Here is an 18,542-nt window from a genome sequence, read left to right as displayed (position 1 = left end):
CATCCCAGCTGCCTATATCTGTCCCATGCATCCTTCTTGTTTTTGACTAACGTCTCAATGTCCCTTGTCAGCCAAGCTTCCTTATGTTTGCCTGCTTTGTTTTTCACTTTTTCACTCTAATGGGGACGTACACATCCTGAGTCTGTATTCTTTCTTTGTGTGCTGCAAAATGGGACTGCGAGTTCGGCGACTAAAGTGCAGGGGCCGACTTCATCTCCGGCAGCGTCTTTTGAATAACGGGGGGGGGGGGGGGGGGGGGGGGGGGGGGGGGGGGGGGGGGGGGGGGGAGGGGGGGTGGGTGACGTCACTCGCAGCGCGTGGAAGACGGCACGCAGACCCATTGTGACGTCATCAGTGAAAGACAGTCGTTTTTAAATTCAACGTTTTATCAGATTTTTGAACATTTTCAGTAATAACTTGAGAAATAAAGCATGACATTTTCAGATAAGTAGCTCCTCTGGCCACTTGTACATCAGGAAGATTGTTTATGTCCTCCTTAGTGAAGACAGATCCAAAGTACCTGTTCAACTCATCTGCCATTTCCTTGTTCTCCATAATAAATTCACCTTTTTCAATTCTTGAGGGTCCAACTTTGGTCTTAACTAATTTTTTCCTCTTCACATACCTAAAGAAGATTTTACTATCCTTCTTTATATTCTTGGCTAGCTTACCTTTGTACCTCATCTTTTCTCCCCGTATTGCCTTTTTAGTGATCTTCTGCTGCTCCTTAAATGTTACCCAATCCTCTGGCTTCCCGGTCATCTTTGCTATGTTGTACTTCTTCTCTTTTATTTTTAGGAATACATTTGTTGTGGAATTTCTTCTGTTTTACTTTTGCTTATTTGATCTTTCCTGTTTCGCTCCCTCATGTGGATGATTCCTGAGGAATGGATCCAATCACTGAGTTTTTCTGTGAATAACCATGGAGGTGATCATATGGTAAGTGGGAGCAATTGCTTTTGAGAGTGCAAACAAATGTACTGGGATGTGAGAGATAAATAGAAATCCTATTGGATTAGTTGAAGAACGAAGTGTTAGCACCTGAATCGATCAGAAGGGATGACAGCTTGTCAATTTCTGCCCTGGCAGATTAGAGTTTTGGAGTCACCATGAATTCAACAACTGACACATAATTGGCTATTCTAGTCTTGTATCTTCCATTTTCAGCTTTCATGTTTTATTCTCCCTCTCCCTTATAATGTTTTAGAATCTATTCATATCCTATTTTCATCCACATACGTTTGTTGTTCACTTGCCCTTATTGGCTTCTTCCAATAGATGGGCTTTGTCCTCCTCTTTTTTGCAATTTCCAAATTATTTCTAACTTTTCCCATTTCTGGTGAAAAGTCATTGGCCTGAAACACTTAACCATGTTTCTCTCACCAAAGATGCTGCACGATTTGTTGAGAATATAACACATTTGTTTGGACTTCAGATTTACAGCACTTGCAGTAATTTATTTCAGAATTTGTCTTTTATTCACAGTTTAATTATTAACAAAGTAACCTGTAATTGCATTCATTTGAGGTTTATTTTACAAACATGCATTATGGACCTGTGTAATCTTCCATTTCCTAATTTCATTCCATTATATACAATTGTTCAGAAAAGTTCAGTGAATTTCTTAAACCACAAACATTTCACAGCAAAGTACATCATTGAAAACATAGGAGAAAATACATTACGGGGGGAAATGTTTAGTTTGCCTCATACACTCTCCTAGCCTCAAATCCTGAATTGATCAATATTCCAGCAAAATGATGCAACAAAGTATCCTTGTTGTATTCTGTGAATTATGCTTAATTCATCTGGAACAAAATACAGTTCTGGAATACTGACTGGAATCTCTTTAGGATTAGTATTAAATTAGGACTCTTAGAAAACAATAGCAACAACAGAGTTAACATGGACATCCTACTCAAACTATACTTTGTGTTTTGCTCAAAATTCCAACAACTGCAGTTAATTGTGTCAATCAGAGATTGTGTCGATCATGGAGATTGATATGTATAAATAGAGCACAGTGATGATTGGTACCTAGGATAGAAGGTCTATCTCATGAAAGTAAATTAGGCAGGAAATGCAGACAAATTTCTCCGGGTAGCTGCATCTTCATAAGATATAAATTTGTGGTTTAGATTGTGGTTGATCTTTTAACCTAACACTACTTTCTTACACTATCTGCACATTCCTTCATTCGCTTGGTAAAACACTCACCGCTAGACTCGGGAACAGCTTCTCCCCTCCGTTATTAGGCACTGAATGGTCCTTCCATCAGCTGGGGTACTGTTCGATACACCTCAACCCCATTAAAGACATTGGACTTTGCCTAAGGAACGGGCGACACTACAATGCTGCAAATTATAACCAATCTTCCCCTCTGCTCTATCTAATGTACTCGAGTTGGAACTGATTGTATCTATTTATGGCATATCTGTTTGGATAGCATGCAAAACAAAGCTTTTCACTGTACTTGGGACGTGACAATAATGAAACAAAACCTGCATAAATCTATTGATGTTTGGAATATACTCCCACACTGAGCCTTCACAACTCTCGAGTAGAGAATTCCAAAAAATCAGTACCCTCTGTAAAAATGTATTCTCATCTGTCCTGAACTCTTATTTTGAAAATGTAACTAGTTGTGGACATCCTAGACAGAATGTTTTATCGTTGCCACCCCAAAATAGGATCGCAACGTTTGCTACACCTCCTTCTGTCACATGTTTATCCTTCACTAGGACCGGACACATAGGCGCTATTCCAGATATAATTTCATCAGGACCCTGGTACAGTACATCTCTATTCGTACTCACAACCTCATGCAATCATAGCCAACTTTCCAATGCCTATCTAGTTGCTCGCTGCTAAAAGTGTCTTTTAACAACATTTATCAATATCTCATCATTTGAAGAATACTTCACCTTTTATCTTTTCAATCAAAACAGATGGCTTTACATTTTCCACACTATATTGCATCTGCCATGAGCCATGCCAAATTTTCCACATCCCCAAAGCCTTTCTGCATCCTCTCTGACCACATTGCCATCCTCCAGTGCTTCTACGCAGCGGCTGTCGAAAGCATCTTGTCCGGAAATATTACCATCTGGTTTGGGAATTGCTCTGCCCAGGACAAGAAGGCTCTGCAGAGAGTAGTGCATTCGGCCGAACGCACTATGGGAACTTCACTCGCCCCCCTGCAGGAACTATACATCAGGAGGTGCAACTCCAGAGCCAATAAAATCATGGGAGACCCCTTCCACCCATGTAACGGACTGTTCCAGCTGCTACGGTCAGGCAAACGCCTCCGTTGCCATGCTGTGAGAACGGAGAGGTTGAGAAGGAGTTTCTTCCCAGAGGCCATTCGGACTGTGAACTCCTATCTCACCAGGGACTAACTTTACTGAACATTTTTCCTTCCAATATTTAATATGTAAAAGAATATGTGTGTGTTCATGATTGTGTTTATAGTTTGTTTGGTTGTTTGTTTGTTTTTTGCACAAAGTACGCAAGCATTGCCACTTTTCATTTCACTGCACATCTCGTATGTGTATGTGACGAATAAACTTGACTTGACTATTTTGTACACCAACAAACATGGATATTTAATATTTGATATCCTCAACCAAACCTTTGATACAGATGGGGCCCTAACCCCAACCCTATGGCACCCCACATTCTCCAAAATCAAGAAAATTACCTGTTATCCCAACCCTTGTTATATATCTTATTAACTAATCCTCAGTCCTGGCCAGTATACTTGCTCATACCGTGCACTCTATTGAGGGCTGTATACACTAATTATATACACTGCATCAACTGGTTCACTCTTCCTATTATGTTATTTACAACCTTAAAAAAATTAAACCGGATATGTCAAACATGATTTCTTTCATTAATCTTTTGTCAATCCTATTTAAAAAAAAACATTTTAGCAATTCTTTCATAATAAATTCCAGCATTTTTCTCCTACCATTGTCTCACTAAATATATTTTATAGTTCTGTTTTCTATTTACCACAAACACTAGAAATTGTTCAGTCTAGCTTTCAGGCATGTATTTGGCAAAATCTTCAGATCCATGGTATGACAAATATGTTTCTCTTCAGTCAAAATTTGCTTTTTTAAAACACACTACCTAATTTCTCCCCTCCCATCTTCATTTGAAATTGTAGGGATGGTTGGGAAGGACATGAGGAGTAAGGGGAAAGATTTTCTATTGTTCAGATGCTGCCTGCTCAGCTGAACTTCACAACAGTTGCAATTGTTTTGCATGCAAATTGAAGCTTAGAATTATTAAGAAAGTGGTTGTGGATAATAAAGATTGTTGGATCATTTTATTTATGTATATTTTTTATCAAACTGCAAAGTACCACAGCAATTCTTTCATTTTTTCAGCAAAATGAACTGTGTTGGGCGAGCTATACATGAAAACAATATGATCACTCGTCATTTGGGTGTTTTGGTATAATTCCTCAGTCACCTGTCTTAGAGATCTATGTCTTGAACGTTAATATATCCCCCCTTCTTTGAAAATTCAACCTATTGTGGAAAGAGAATTTGGCTGATTTGTTTTTATCCAACTGCCTTGAAAACATTGAAACTAGTTAGCTCAGTATGCACCTGGGAATCTTTCTGTTTACGAATTATCATTGGAGAAGTCTATTGCACTCATTTGTAGTTTTGTTATCAATTACACTTAATTTATTAGTTAGCTATTAACTTGACGGGATCACTTCTGAAAAAATTAATAAGTTAATTCAGCTAGATACAAAATGATAGATTTCTTCTGATTTTAACAGTGGTACACTGAGAGCAGGAAAACACAACACATTAACTGCAAAGTCAGTCATGCCAGTAATCCCCTTCACACCATCAGCATAATGAAAAGATACAAAGGCAAAAAAAGATTGTCTATTTGATCAGTGTATGCTTCCAGAAGAGAGACGATAGTAATGGATCCCACAATCCAGGTGTAGCTGCCATTCAGACTCACTGTTTTATCAAAGATCAAAATCAAAGCAACAGCAATGATCTGGGCAAACACAGAGGTCGCTGTTCCTTCAAAGGTTTTCTTCGTTCCAGGCCATTTAACCTCCCCCATTGTGCTTCCAAAAACAGAAGCCATGGCATCACCAATCCCAACAGCCAGGACTCCAGCATACGGAGCCAAAGCTATCTCCCCAGGAAAAGAACTTTTGGGAACAAAAACTCCAGGAAACAGCCAAACGGGCAGGGTTAACCCCAGCAGCAGGTAAATATGTGTTAGGATCAAGGGCCCGCTATCACGGCCATCAAGGAACAGGGTCAGCATTGATCTCAATGTCATGCCAAATGGTTTGATCCTAAAATGCCTTATGTATTCCAACACCACAAATGCAGCAAAACAAAACACAGCAGCGATGTAGAGCAACTGACGATCAAAGATGAGGCCTGGGACGTAGGTTGCCACTAAAATGGCATGAAAGATTTTCCTTACAACAGTGGAAGCTTTGTAATCTTTGGATGTAGATGATTGCTTAAGGTTCTGGTAAAAAACAATGACTGTAGCAACAATTGCCAGGGTGAACCAGCAGCTGAGTAGGTAGATCCTGGTTCGTGTACTGATGAGGAACTTGAGAAACCAAACAAAAAGATCATTCCTGGTCAGTCGGTAGAACCATGGTGCCATAATTCCCAAACCAAAAATAATCACCATTACGTGGAAGATCAGTGAGGAAACCCACGTCTCTGAGTCCATGAAACAGTACAAAATAGTAAAAATCAGTCCCAGGAGTGCCGTGCCAACCACAGCCACCAATAGAAATGATGCAAGAGGATCACATCTGCTATCTCCAAAGGTCAAGGAGCGTTTGATGAGCTGGTTAGTCACTATGCTTAACCCTGATAAGAACAACATCACTTCTCCTGGGGTGAAGCTTCTGGGCATGATGTAAAGGACAATGAGAGAGAGATAGACAAAGATCAATAACACCTCCAGAATCTCAATTACTTCTGACACAGAGAGAGAGTGTTTAAAGGTGTATGTTATGGCACAGGCTGCAAAACCATAGACGATGCTGGTATTCGTTGGAATCGGTTTTGTGAGCCCTAAAACCAGTAATGAGACAAATAGAGCAATGGCCATTCCTGCGGCAGAACACACAATACAAAACCGCTCAAAGTGCACATTTCCAATCATTTCCCATCTCTCCTTTAACACGATTCCTAAAAGAGGCAAAACAACGCTGGCAGGCAGAAGCCCACTGCTAAAAGCTGGTCGATACTGAAAGACTGCATTGCCAGATTTCAGGAGCCGGTCCCATTTGTGCTGGACATAATAAGCCTGAACGGCTAAAGCGAGGGTACACCAGGAAAATCTGTTCCAGATTACAGCGTGGACAGACAGCACAATGATGAAAACAATGAATGACTCCACAAAGACCGGATTTTTCAACATTACTGCAGATTCTCTTCTGACACACAGTACCAAGAAAAGCTTTAATTATTTAGAATCCATGAAAGTTTGATATTCCATTCCATTTGACAAGGATTATTCTGTTAAATATCTTTTCGGTTTGATCAGATTTTCTTCCGCATTTTGCAACAGGATTGATCTAACCCAATGCCAGACCTGGAACAGAGATTATAATGCAGACTACATTAGTTACATTTAGATTACAAGTTAATATGTCAAAGGATGTAAGTAATAGTATTATTAATCCTGCTTCAATAATAGTTGGAGTCTTCAAGTTTCCAGTTATTTATCATTAATTCAAATGTTTTCCATTCATAGATGACTGGCAATAAACAGTGCACTCTGTTCAGTTCAGCCTGCTGTCAATATGACAATTTCCTACTTCGATTTCTCCTCAATGAATAGAATTAAGTTCAAACAATGTGAGGTTTTCAAACAATGAAGTATTTTTAGCATTCTTCCTGGTTCATGCGACAAAGGAAATTATTTAATAGCAGAATAGACAGAATTCATTTAATATAATATAGTCTCTGAAAAGTCCCCCTTGGAGAGTAAAAATCCATATGTTATCATTAAGTACACAAAGTGCTGGAGTAACTCAGCGAGTCAGGCAGCTTCTCTGGGTCAGGACCTTTCTTCATACAGTTGTATTTAAGTGATTGTAATGTTTATTTGGCAACTGGTAAACATTTTTAATATCCCACTATATATGTGATGAGAAAGAATGAAAAGTGCAGCTGGAATATGACATCTGATTACAATACATAGAATGGGGTGCTAATTAATATTTAATTAAATAATAACCTGTGTCATTTAGAAACTCTGCCTGAAGCTCTTTGTCCAATCCAACATTATTGTTTGTCTCTACTACCAATATTACTATATTTATAGCAATATGTGCAGCTTGCTCTCCTACAAACAAAACAAGATAATCTGACAGAGAAACCCTTTTAATTATGTAAAATAATAAATATTGCTGTAATTGAGAATGGTATTGACCATAAAAGTTGGCACATGATGATGCAGCTGTACAAGTCGTTGGTGAGAATATGCTGTCACGATGGACATGGGGCCAGATAGTGGTGTTTAAGAGGCTTCTAAACTGACACATGGATATGCAAGGCATGGAGGTATTGGCATAATGTGCAGGCAGAGGAGATTAGATTAATTTGACCATGTTCGGCATGGACATTCTGGGTGGAAAGGCTTGTTCCTGTGATGACTGTTATATGTTTTAAAAAGCCACTGTAAAATTACCCTAGTGCGTAGTTGAATGGCAGAACTGGGAGAAGTGAGGGAATTGATGAGAATGGGAGGTGAATATAAAAATATATTAGTATAGGATTAGTATAAATGGGTGATTGATGTTCAGCAGGGTCTTGAAAGACCTGTATCTCTCTGGTTCAGCTAGTCAATATGAGTGATGTGTTTAAAATGAAAACTAGGGAACTTCAATGCAGATAAACAAGACTGGAATTAGAATAAGCGTTTAATTAGAAATGGATAAGAGATCTACAGAAGAACTGCACGCCCATTGAAAATTGTTCAAACATCAATAAATGAAAACTGAGGCACTTTCAATAATATTGTACTGCAATTTTAATTTACAGAATGGTCATAATGATGTATAAAATTTCCGAAAAATCATCACTCTCGGGAACTCTATAGTGATTCAAATTTTAATGATCAGAAACGAGACACGGCTGGTTGGAGTAAATTAGAATCGATATTTAAATTCCAATTTTAAAATTCGATCAGTAAGGCAAAAATAAATAAAGATAACCTCACCCGAAGTAAAACAGCATTCACTGGGAATCACTTCTTACCGGTCACCTTCCAGGTGGCGGCCATGTTGAAGGAATGACCACGTGACAGTGGACGCACGAAGTGAAGGCGGTTAGTGGTCATGTGACCAAATGTCAGAGTCACGTGAGGAGCTCTGTAATGGCGGCGGCAGCGGGACTGTGCGTGAGGTAAAAAAAAAATAGACAAACTTTTTCGTAAAATTAAAAAAAAAAAAGCGGAAAGACCTGTTTGAGTTAAGGTCGAGTGCTTTTCCGGAATTAAACTTCTGGGGGTTTAACGGTGAGGTGGGTGTGGCGGGGAAGGAGCAGTTCCAGGGGTTTTGGCCGGTAAATGGGAGAGCGCGCTGACACGAGTTTACATTCAAATCTCGAGGCGTGAGTCTGGCGGATGAAGGATGAGCATTTGGTCCCATGGATAATACATGTTATTTCTTAATAAGGCATTCTGAATAGTGGTTTTAATGGGGTTTTATTACAAAGGGGAGGTAATTGGTAAGAAATCCTTTCTTCTTGTCACTGGACATATCTGGGATATCTGGAACCCAGAATGTGTCTAAAACCCTCTGGTCTCCCCAGTAAATTCCCATATTCTGGTCCCACTGTCAATGATAACCAGCACGCAGTGTTGAGATAGTCAATATATCTGAGTTTTGGTCATCCTTCTTTACAACACTTGGACCACGTGGAAGAATTTCTATTCCCGATGAATGAAATGGACTTTTCATAACATTATCATCGGGGAGACTGACTGCTCGCTCAAACTGCAGGGGGAAATAAAAATAGCCTTTGAGAGGGTGGAGATAGTTTCATTTTAGCCACGGTACTGTTCTTGTGAAAAAGTATTTTAAAAAGTCCAGCATGTATTCAAACTAGCACTGTTAATCCAAAACTATTATGATGTAACAACTAGATGTGATCTACATTTAGCAGTCACATGAGAGCTAGACTTACCCAATTTATTCTTGTTTTCTTTCTGTTGAATTTGGAATTCAACATTTCAAAAACCTTATGATCCATAAATCTCCTGGGTACAGTGAGGATCTAAAAAAAGAAAAGCAGGATGATATTTTCAGTGAGAACATTCTTCTGAAGTAGTGGAGATTTTTAAACAAATATTCACTAATCATTTTATTCTATTAAATTCATGTAATAGGAGCAGAATTAGGTCATTTGACCCATCAAGTCTACTCCACCATTCAATCATGGCTGATCCATCTCTCCCTCTTAACCCCATTCTCCTGCCTTCTCCCCATAACCCCTGACACCCATACTAATCAATAATCTATCTATCTACGCCTTAAAATATCCCAATGCCGTGGCCTCCATAGCCATCTATGGCAATGAATTCCACAGATTCACCACCCTCTGACTAAATAAATTCCTCCTTTTCTCCTTCCTAAAGGAACGTCCTTTAATTCTGAGGCTATGACCTCTAGTCCTAGACTCTCCCACTAGTGGAAACATTCTCCACATCCACTCTACCCAAGCCTTTCACTATTCGATTTTCAAATATGTTGCTATTGTTTCCTTAATAATTAATTTCAAATTTTTTCCAATAGATAATGTTAAATGGTTGCCTGTGTTTTGCCTCCATTTTTGAATAATTTTCCGGTTCTCTGCGTCAGAATCAAGTCTTTTTGCAAGATTACAACCAATCCATTCATTATCTGAATTGTCAATTCTTTTAGGATCTGAGGATGCAAGCCATCATAGTCAGATAAAGTGTATTAATTTGCCTAATTTGCCTAACACTCAATTTCTAATCATGTTGATAGCATTTGTCCACCCCCCAAGACTATTCAGTTAATAGGCTTCATAATATATTCTACTGTAAAGACTGATACAAAATATCAGTTGAACTCTACTATTTCCTTTTTCCCCATAACTATTTCCCCAACTCATTCTTTAAGGGTCTGTGTTCACTTGGATCTCTATTATGTATTTAGAGAAACTTCTACTTTTTATAATTCCATGCTACTTTATTTTCAAAGTTTGTTCTCATTCGTGATTATCTTTTTCTAGTTTGGGGATTCTGAATTTTTTCCCATTGATAATTTTTGCCTCCTTGTATGAACAAGAATAGAATCCCTCTTAATTCCTTATTACCCACAAGCTTCTGGTTCAATGGATTCTGATTTAAACATATCTGTGATACTACTACCAGTCAAATCTTCTCTCCTACTTCTCTTCCATCACTGTCATAGAGTCATAGAGAGAGTTATAGAGTGATACAATGTGGAAACGGGCCATTCAGTCCAACTTGCCCACACCAGCTAACATGTCCCAGCTACACTAGTCCCACCTGCCAGCATTTGGTCCATATCCCTCCAGACATTTTCTATCCATGTACCTGTCTAACTGCTTGTTAAATGTTGGGATAGTTCCTGCCTCAACTACCTTCTCTGTCAGCTCGTTCCATACATCCATCACCCTTTGTGTGAAAAAAGTTACCTCTCATTTACCACTATTAAATCTTTTCCCCTTTACCTTAATCCTATATCCTCTGGTTCTTGATTTGCCTACTCTGGGAAAGAGACTCTGTGCATCTATCCGATCTATTCTGCTCACGATCTTATACACCTCTATAAGATCACCCCTCATCCTCCTGCGCTCCAAGGAATAGAGTCCCAGCCTTCTCGACATCTGTCAATGACTATTTCCCGTGCAATACCTAGACCTGTTCTTTCATCTCCATCAATATCCCTCCTCTTCTTGAGCACCTTCCCAGGCAAATACAGAAGATGTTGCACCTGCCTTTTTACATGCTCTCTTCCTGGACTCGTACATTCTGTCCAGGTGAGGTAGGAATTCACAGCTGTACATCCACTTCAGTTAACATTTGATTGTTTGCTTTTGATGTGCTCTCCTCTGGATTTGATGTGCTCACCTCTGGACTCCATTTAGTCCACAAGACGGATCTTGAGTTGAACATAAACTTCAGGAACATTGCCTCATTTTCTGACATGCTTTTGTGACGATGATTAATTCAACAGTTTCAGCTAATCTAACATTTCCAGCATTTCTTTTTTATTAATCTCCTTATATTTTGGGTATAATTTGTACCTCTTCCAGAGATATTTTAATCATCATCTTAAAACTTGCATTACCACCACTTATTGTTTGATATTCCAGTTATTTCTTTGTCACTAGCTCTTTGTAATTTGTTTAATCAGAAATCCCGAAGTGCGGCGCTGCTGAACGGCTGCGGCTCGCCTGCAGTCCGTTTGTCTTTACTTTTTTGTGTTGTTTTTTTTGTTTTGTCTAGTTAAGTTTTTGGTTTTTAGGTTGTGTTTATGGGGGGGGGGGGGGGGGGGGGGGGGGGGGGGGGGGGGGGGGTTGAAACGGGGCTTGCTGTCTCTCCCTTTGGGGGAATGCGACTTTTTTGTCGTATCCCCCTTCTCTGCCTCCGTCTGCGCTGAGGCCCAATAGCGAAGCTGGTGACCTCGATGCTCCAGAGGTAGCGCCAGTCAGGACTTGCCCTGGGCTCGCTCCCGTGAGGGCGGTCCGGCTCGGGGCTGGAACGGCGCTCCCGTGAGGGGCTGTGATGCTCCCGTGAGGGTGGCCTGGCGAGGGGCTGAGACTCTCTTGTGAGGGGCTGTGGTGCTCCCCTCGGAGCGGCCCAGCTCGAGGGAGGAATGGCGCTCCCCTCAGAGCGGCCCAGCTCGAGGGAGGAATGGCGCTCCCGTCGGAGCGGCCCATCCCGAGGGTGGAATGGCGCTCCCGTCGGAGTGGCCCAGCTCGAGGTGGAATGGCGCTCCCGTCAGAGCGGCCCAGCTCGAGGTGGAATGGCGCTCCCGTCGGAGCGGCCCAGCTTGAGGTGGAATGGCGCTCCCGTCGGAGCGGCCCAGCTCGAGATGGAATGGCACTCCCGTCGGAGTGGCCCAGCTCGAGGGAGGAACGGCACTCACGTGAGGGCGATCCGGCTCGGGGCTGGAACGGTGCTCCGGTGGCTGGGACGGCGTTCTGGCGGCTATGACCTGAGTCCCGGGGTTCACCGCGGGCCAGCGGGTGCGTCCGCTGGACTGGAGGGCGGCAGCTTCGACCACCCCGGGCCGCGGTGTTTGAGCCGGCCCGTTTGCGGGGTTCGGTGAGCCACGGGACTGTATGTGCCATCGCCCGGTGGGGAATCGCCTCAGCGCCGAGGGAGAAGAGGAGGGAAGAGACTGCAGCCCTAAGATTTTTGCCTCCACCACAGTGAGGAGGTGCTTGGAGGATACATTGTGGTGGATGTTAATTTGTGTTTAGTGTTGTTTATTATTGTTTGATTGTATGTATGACTGCAGGCACGAAATTTCGTTCAGACCGTAAGGTCTGAATGACAATAAAGGTATTCAATCAATCAAAATTCAATCAATTCAATCAAATGGAAAAAGTTCAAAATGAAAGGTTGTTAACCTCAACCATCATGGCTCTTGGCAGATGCCATGGGCCTGCTGAGAATTTCCTGCTTCTATTTCTGATTTCCATTATATGCAGCATCTACCAAATGCCTGACCATGATCTTCAAGGGCAATGACTGCAGATACTTAAGATTCCTATTATCTGGCATGGAGAAGTTGATACCAATCCAATTTGCCCACATTAGATCCATAGTGTCATCTTGAAGGTAAATTAGAAGTGGGCATTAAGTGCTGATCCTGCCGGTGATGGCCATATCCTGTTAATTAATTTAAAAAAAAGGTTTCTGGAGCTGCAATATGGTAAAGCTTCTGTAATCTGCTATCTGGCCATTTATGTCCCAATGATTTGCAAGTAATATTTGCTGCTCACCCTTCTCACTCGCTGATGTTTTGTTTTGTCAACTCGGAAACTGTTCTATAGTATTGTGTAACTGTAAAAAATCGGAATTAATTATGTATTGGGGTATTAATATAAAAAACATTTAAATATCTGCAAAATACGATGGTGCAACACCAGACTACAAAGTCCTAACTAAACATGCTGTGTTATCAGAGTTTTATTGTAATGATATTTCTGGGTTTTCCCATTGAAATGTTACTAATTGCTTTCATAATACCATGATACTGCTACCAACCTATGGGGTCTGTTTTACATAGAAATCCAGAAGCTGCCTTTGATGAATCCCTGTCCTCCAATGTATGGTAAATGCAGATTTTTGTGCCGCAATCCTGAGCATAAAACAAACTGCCTGAGTTCCTCCAGCAGTATGTTTTTTGGTCAATTTTTTTGTGATTGTTTTCTTCATGATTAGCAGTCAATACTGCTGTTTCTTTTAATCACAAACTTAAGCCAACTTATAGAAAAGCAATGTAACCAACTGAACGGATGTTTAGATAAGAATGTCACTCTGGCTGCATGTCCTATTTAAGATTAATTTGAGAGCCAATGTCAGCTCTTGCTCATGGAGAGCATGAGTTCAGTGTCGTAAAATTCATCACTAAGTTTTCAGTAAAATTAGGCAAAGTGAGAGCCTCATGATTATCTCTTTAGGCAACATCGTTTTCATTTTGGTTTTCATCTTGTGCATATTTGCTAATTCGATATTATGATATAATTTCTTTGGTAAAGAATATTAACTTGTTCACAGGAGTAGTCGAGAGCTCTGGACGATATTACTGGGAAGATCGGCGCTAAGAGACACTGTAAGTTCAACTCGATATGCTGAGCTCCAAATTGAAGTTGGTTGATTAATGTCACAAGGATACATGAAGTGTTGATATTTCTCCAGAATTTCCAGTCGCTTTAACAGTATGGTATATTAGTGTAAATAATCCTTTGAGGGGCTACACCAGTGACAATGGCCTAAAATGATTTTAAAGGACACATAGTCTGTGGTTTCCTATTTGTAGTAATTCGTATTTTGGCAGATTTATGACCACAGCCTTCCATGACATTTGTTGGTGTACATTGGGTTTTCTTTCACAACATTTTTACATATATTGAAAATAAAACCAAAAGTTATATCAATCTAGAGTAGTGATTCCAAAAGTGTTGATACCCGTGTACCCCTTAGTAAATTTTCGTAAGCATCTTGTACCCCTCGTTAAAACCAATCGTATTTCATTGTAAAAGTCGATAAAAATTGCATACATTTTTATTTTGGATTAAGGTCGCATGTAAACAAAAGTTTTCTATAATATAATGTATAATTACTAGAATAAAATTAATAAAGTATCCATGAATAAAAATAATTTATCATCAATGTGAAGGATGAAATAGCTTATGTTGGGAAAATATTTTGGCAAAATTTGGCTCTGTAGTTGTTAATTTCAACCTCGGTTGCGGTTCGACATCTAATATGCGGTTCATCTTCTTCGTCTTAATGTCCACAAGGGCCAAAAATCCAACTTCACACAGGTATGAGCTTTGAAATGCAAAATTAACTTTAGGGCTTTATCTGACAATTCTGGAAATTCATTTTGTGTTTGTAACCAAAATGAAGATAATGCGTTATATCTTTATATTTGTTTTTCAAGAATCCATCAGAAGCTAGTTAAAAAGGTGTTCTTCTTCTGTTTCCTTTTGGCACTGATTGATTGATGTTGAATGGGTATCTTATCCACTTCAATATCCATGTCCAATTCAGGGAAATACTTTTCTAGATTAATCTGTAAACTCTGTAAATGCCGTATTATAAATAATCATCACGCCATCTTCAATTTGTTCCCTCGAACTTGTCCACTTCTCCATTAACAACTCACGCGGGAGACTGCAAACTACCCAAATGCAGCAGCTATCACAACTTGAGTAGGGGAATTTATACAAAATATATAATTTATTTGCAAATGTGTATGTATAAGATAATTTGTAACCACAGTATTTTTTTTCTAATAATTAATCTATTTTAGTAGTACATAGCTGAGAATTGCCGCGTACCTCCTGAAGACCTTTCGTGTAAGACTGGGGGTACATGTACCCCACTTTGGGAAACACTGATCTAGAGTGTTAAGTGTGTTGATTTCTACCTATAAAAACAGTGTCAGCAGAAGATTATAAATAGGTGATCGTTGTTAGTAGGGAAACTTGTAGGATGAAAAATTAGAACAGGTACGATATACAAAAGATCTACCAATACAATTGCAGTCTGTGGTGGGTAACGGAGCGGTTGCAAGGAAAAAGCTAAATGTAATAGGTGAAATATACAAGGTGAATAAATTGTAGAGGTTAAAGTTTTATATATTCGTTTTCTTTCAGGCTCAGGTTGAAGCTGAATTGGACCGACATAGTGACCGGTTACTGACTGGACTTTCATATTATAAGCCGCCTAGGTAACACTGAAACCTCAGTTAATAATTGGGATAACATTTCCTTAATGGAATAAACGCTCCAAGCATAATGAAGCTTGCATTCATTGTTGAATAGTATAATTATTTTTTATGTTGTATTTTCCTTATAGTTTGAGGTATAAGAGAATGGGAATGGAATATACATTTGCTGGGTACATTGAGTGAACAGTTAATTGATTTAAAGTGTGAAAATAATCAGCGAGAATGTAAGTGTAGATTACTGGGAAGGACAGCATTATGCAGTATTCTGTTCAGCTCCTTATGCTATGTTCTGACTTTAAGTTAGTTGCTTAATATCTGTTCAATATAAATAAATTTCACGAGTTAGCCACCAATGTTCAGTGTAAAGAATAAATTGGATGCAAACGTATTCACCAGTATAATTTATGTTTTGGAATATTTGGATTTAATAAACAACCCCTAGCCATTGCTACAGATAAAATAGCTTTTTTTGTAGCTATCAAGTTTAGTAAGCTTGTTAACTACTATGTTTCTGTTACAGTGCATCTTCTGGGGATAAGCTGAAGTCTGATAAGGAAGTGGTGGTACCATTGAAGGAACTTGGACTACGGATCAGCAAATTCTTGGTGTGTACCATGATTGTTATTTTGTGTGTCATAATGCAGTCTCCTGTGTGGGCACTGTGTTGAAATTTAATCTGAGTGGAACTATGAAAGGAATTCCACTTTGTGTCTACCTGTCCACTTTCTCACATTTCTACTCAAGGGTAGGCATAGCTGGTAGAGCTACTGCATCACAGCACCGGAGACCTGGTTATGATCCGGACCTTGGGCGCTGTCTCTGGAATTTGCGCGTTGTCTCTGTGACCATGTGGGTTTCCTCCTGGTGTGTCGGTTTCCTCCCACATACCAAAGGTGCATGCATTTGTAGGTTAATTGATCTCTGTCAATTGCATAGTGTTTAGAGAGTGGATGTGAACGTGGGATAACATAGAACTAGTGTGAATGGCTGTTTGATGGTTGGCATGGATTCAAAAGGCCAAAGGTCCTGTTTCTACGCGGTATCTTTCAATTCAATTCTGTTCAGTTCAGTTAGATAATTGTGGACTTGTATGTTGGAGCAAATGGTGTGGTAATTTGTGACAGGCTGAAAACTGGTCTAGAAGAACAAGGAGAAATACATCATAGAAACATAGAAACATAGAAAGTAGGTGCGAGAGTAGACCACCAGGTCCGTCGAGCCCGCACCGCCATTCGCTCATGGCTGAACACTAAACAGACACATTACCCACAAACAGTAGGGACACAGAACACAAGACACTCCCTCCCCCTTATACCGCTATCACCCCTCTCCACCCCCAAGAACCTCGTGATCTCCTGGGGGAGGCCCACCCAGGTACAATTCGGGAAAAAAAATCCGGGAAATTCCTCTCCGACCCCAATCCAGGCGATCGACATTTGTCCAGGAGATCACTCAGGTCTTACTATACTAATACCTAGGTCCATATCCCTGCCCTCAATTGGCAGCTAAAAAACCATCTATTTTAGTCTTAAATATATTTAAAGTTTCTGCTTCCACTGCTCCCTGGGGCAGTGAATTCCATAAATTAACCACCCTCTGGGGGAAGAAGTTCTTCCTCATCTCAGTGTTAAAAGAATTCTGCAACTATGTCCCCTAGTTCTAGTTTCCCCCCGATCATGGGAACATCCTCAGTGCATCCACCCGATCAAGGCCCCTCACGATCTTTCAATGAGATCGCCTCTCAAACTCCAAAGAGTAGAGTTCCAGCCTACTTAACCTTTCCTCATATGTCAATCCCCTCATTGCAGGAATTAATCTTGTAAACAGTTCGCTGCAGTCCAGGGCTAGTACATCCTTTCTTAAGTATGGACCCCAGACTGTGTATGTGTGGTCTCACTAATACTGTGTGGTAGCAAGACCTCCATGTTTTTACTCAATCCCCCTAGCAAAAAGGCCAAAACTCCATTGGCCTTCCTGATTGCTTGCTGCACCTGCATACTAACTTTCAGTGATTCATGTACTAATACCCCTAGATCCCTTTGCGTTGCATTACAACGCAGCTCCTCCTCATTTAGAAAATAACTTGCCCTATCATTTTTTTTCCCAAAGTGAATGACTTCACATTTCTCTCGGTGAAATATGATGTTCAGTGAATTTGAGCTGGGCTATTTAAGTGGTAATGTTGGTCTCAGGACAAGATGTGCTTAGAGAATTCACAAAGGAGGGAAAGAAAAGGGGGAGAGCTGAAGAGCTTGAAGGCATCAGGTTTGTGTTGGGAGTAGAATCGGGTAAAGAGAAATGAAAGTGAGGAGACCAAGAGAAGGTAGTCAGAAGATGGGTGGCAGTAAAGAGAAACATTTTGGATATGTCTTTTGCAGTTCGTGATCATGGAATTGTGAATTGTAACCTGGTCTTGCCTGCTGATGAATGGCTTAAACAAATGTCTTTCACAACTGCTTTTATTCGAGGAACTGTTAGTGTGATTTTTTTTTTTTTGAGCAAGAGTTCTCAAGATTAGCTTCCGTTGTGTTTGACTAAAAACAACATCTGTTTGTAAAATAAAAAGAATATGTTATGCTTATTTACAACATTATAATTTCTTCTAATAATTGGTTAATTCTTGGACAGAGTCTGGATGAGCAGCAGAGTGTTCAAATATTACAATCATATCTTCAAGAGGATTACAGGGGCACAAAGGATTCAATAAAGGTATGGCTTTTTTGGCGAGGGCATTCTAGTGGGTTAATCATAGATATTGAATTGGGGAAATATAACTTCATGAGAAGATACATAGTAGCTCATTTGGCGTTATCGCGGTTTTCTTCCATTATTAACTAATAATCTTCATAAATTTGCTGAGTTTATAATTGAAAACTAGTTTGACGTGTAGAGTTTGTGCTGAAAATTGAATTAGGGTCTGATTCAGCCTAATTTCTGGTATGAATTTTGTATTAAATTCCGGCATACTGTTTTCTTTTAAAGAGTTTTGTTTTTATGTTCACAGCTTTAACATCATGTTACTGATTCATTTATTAATTTATATTTATCCTTT

The 18,542-nt window shown here is 40.0% G+C and overlaps 2 protein-coding genes across 3 annotated transcripts in view; one reads left to right on the top strand and one right to left on the bottom strand.

Annotated features, from left to right (window-relative positions):
* Window positions 1–1,455: 1,455 nt before the first annotated feature.
* On the bottom strand, window positions 1,456–8,380 carry dolk (dolichol kinase). Its single transcript, XM_055660047.1, has 2 exons — window positions 8,245–8,380; window positions 1,456–6,612 (listed from the first exon to the last, which is right to left on the bottom strand). The coding sequence occupies exon 2, from the start codon at window positions 6,436–6,438 to the stop codon at window positions 4,867–4,869; it is 1,572 nt and encodes a 523-aa protein (XP_055516022.1). The 5' UTR covers window positions 6,439–6,612; window positions 8,245–8,380; the 3' UTR covers window positions 1,456–4,866.
* nup188 (nucleoporin 188) overlaps window positions 8,338–18,542 on the top strand; it is a 69,722-nt gene continuing 59,517 nt past the window's right edge. For both annotated transcript variants that reach the window (XM_055660034.1, XM_055660033.1), the window contains exons 1-5: window positions 8,338–8,429; window positions 13,810–13,864; window positions 15,417–15,490; window positions 16,011–16,095; window positions 18,119–18,199. In XM_055660034.1, the coding sequence (XP_055516009.1) occupies window positions 8,401–8,429; window positions 13,810–13,864; window positions 15,417–15,490; window positions 16,011–16,095; window positions 18,119–18,199 (324 nt within the window). In that variant the 5' untranslated portion in view covers window positions 8,338–8,400. The remainder of the gene's footprint in view (window positions 8,430–13,809; window positions 13,865–15,416; window positions 15,491–16,010; window positions 16,096–18,118; window positions 18,200–18,542) is intronic.

Source organism: Leucoraja erinacea, chromosome 31 (assembly GCF_028641065.1).
Source record: "Leucoraja erinacea ecotype New England chromosome 31, Leri_hhj_1, whole genome shotgun sequence".
NCBI lineage: Eukaryota > Metazoa > Chordata > Chondrichthyes > Rajiformes > Rajidae > Leucoraja > Leucoraja erinaceus.
The sequence above is the reverse complement of the archived record's forward strand: the minus strand, read 5'-3'. Positions and strand labels throughout refer to the sequence as shown.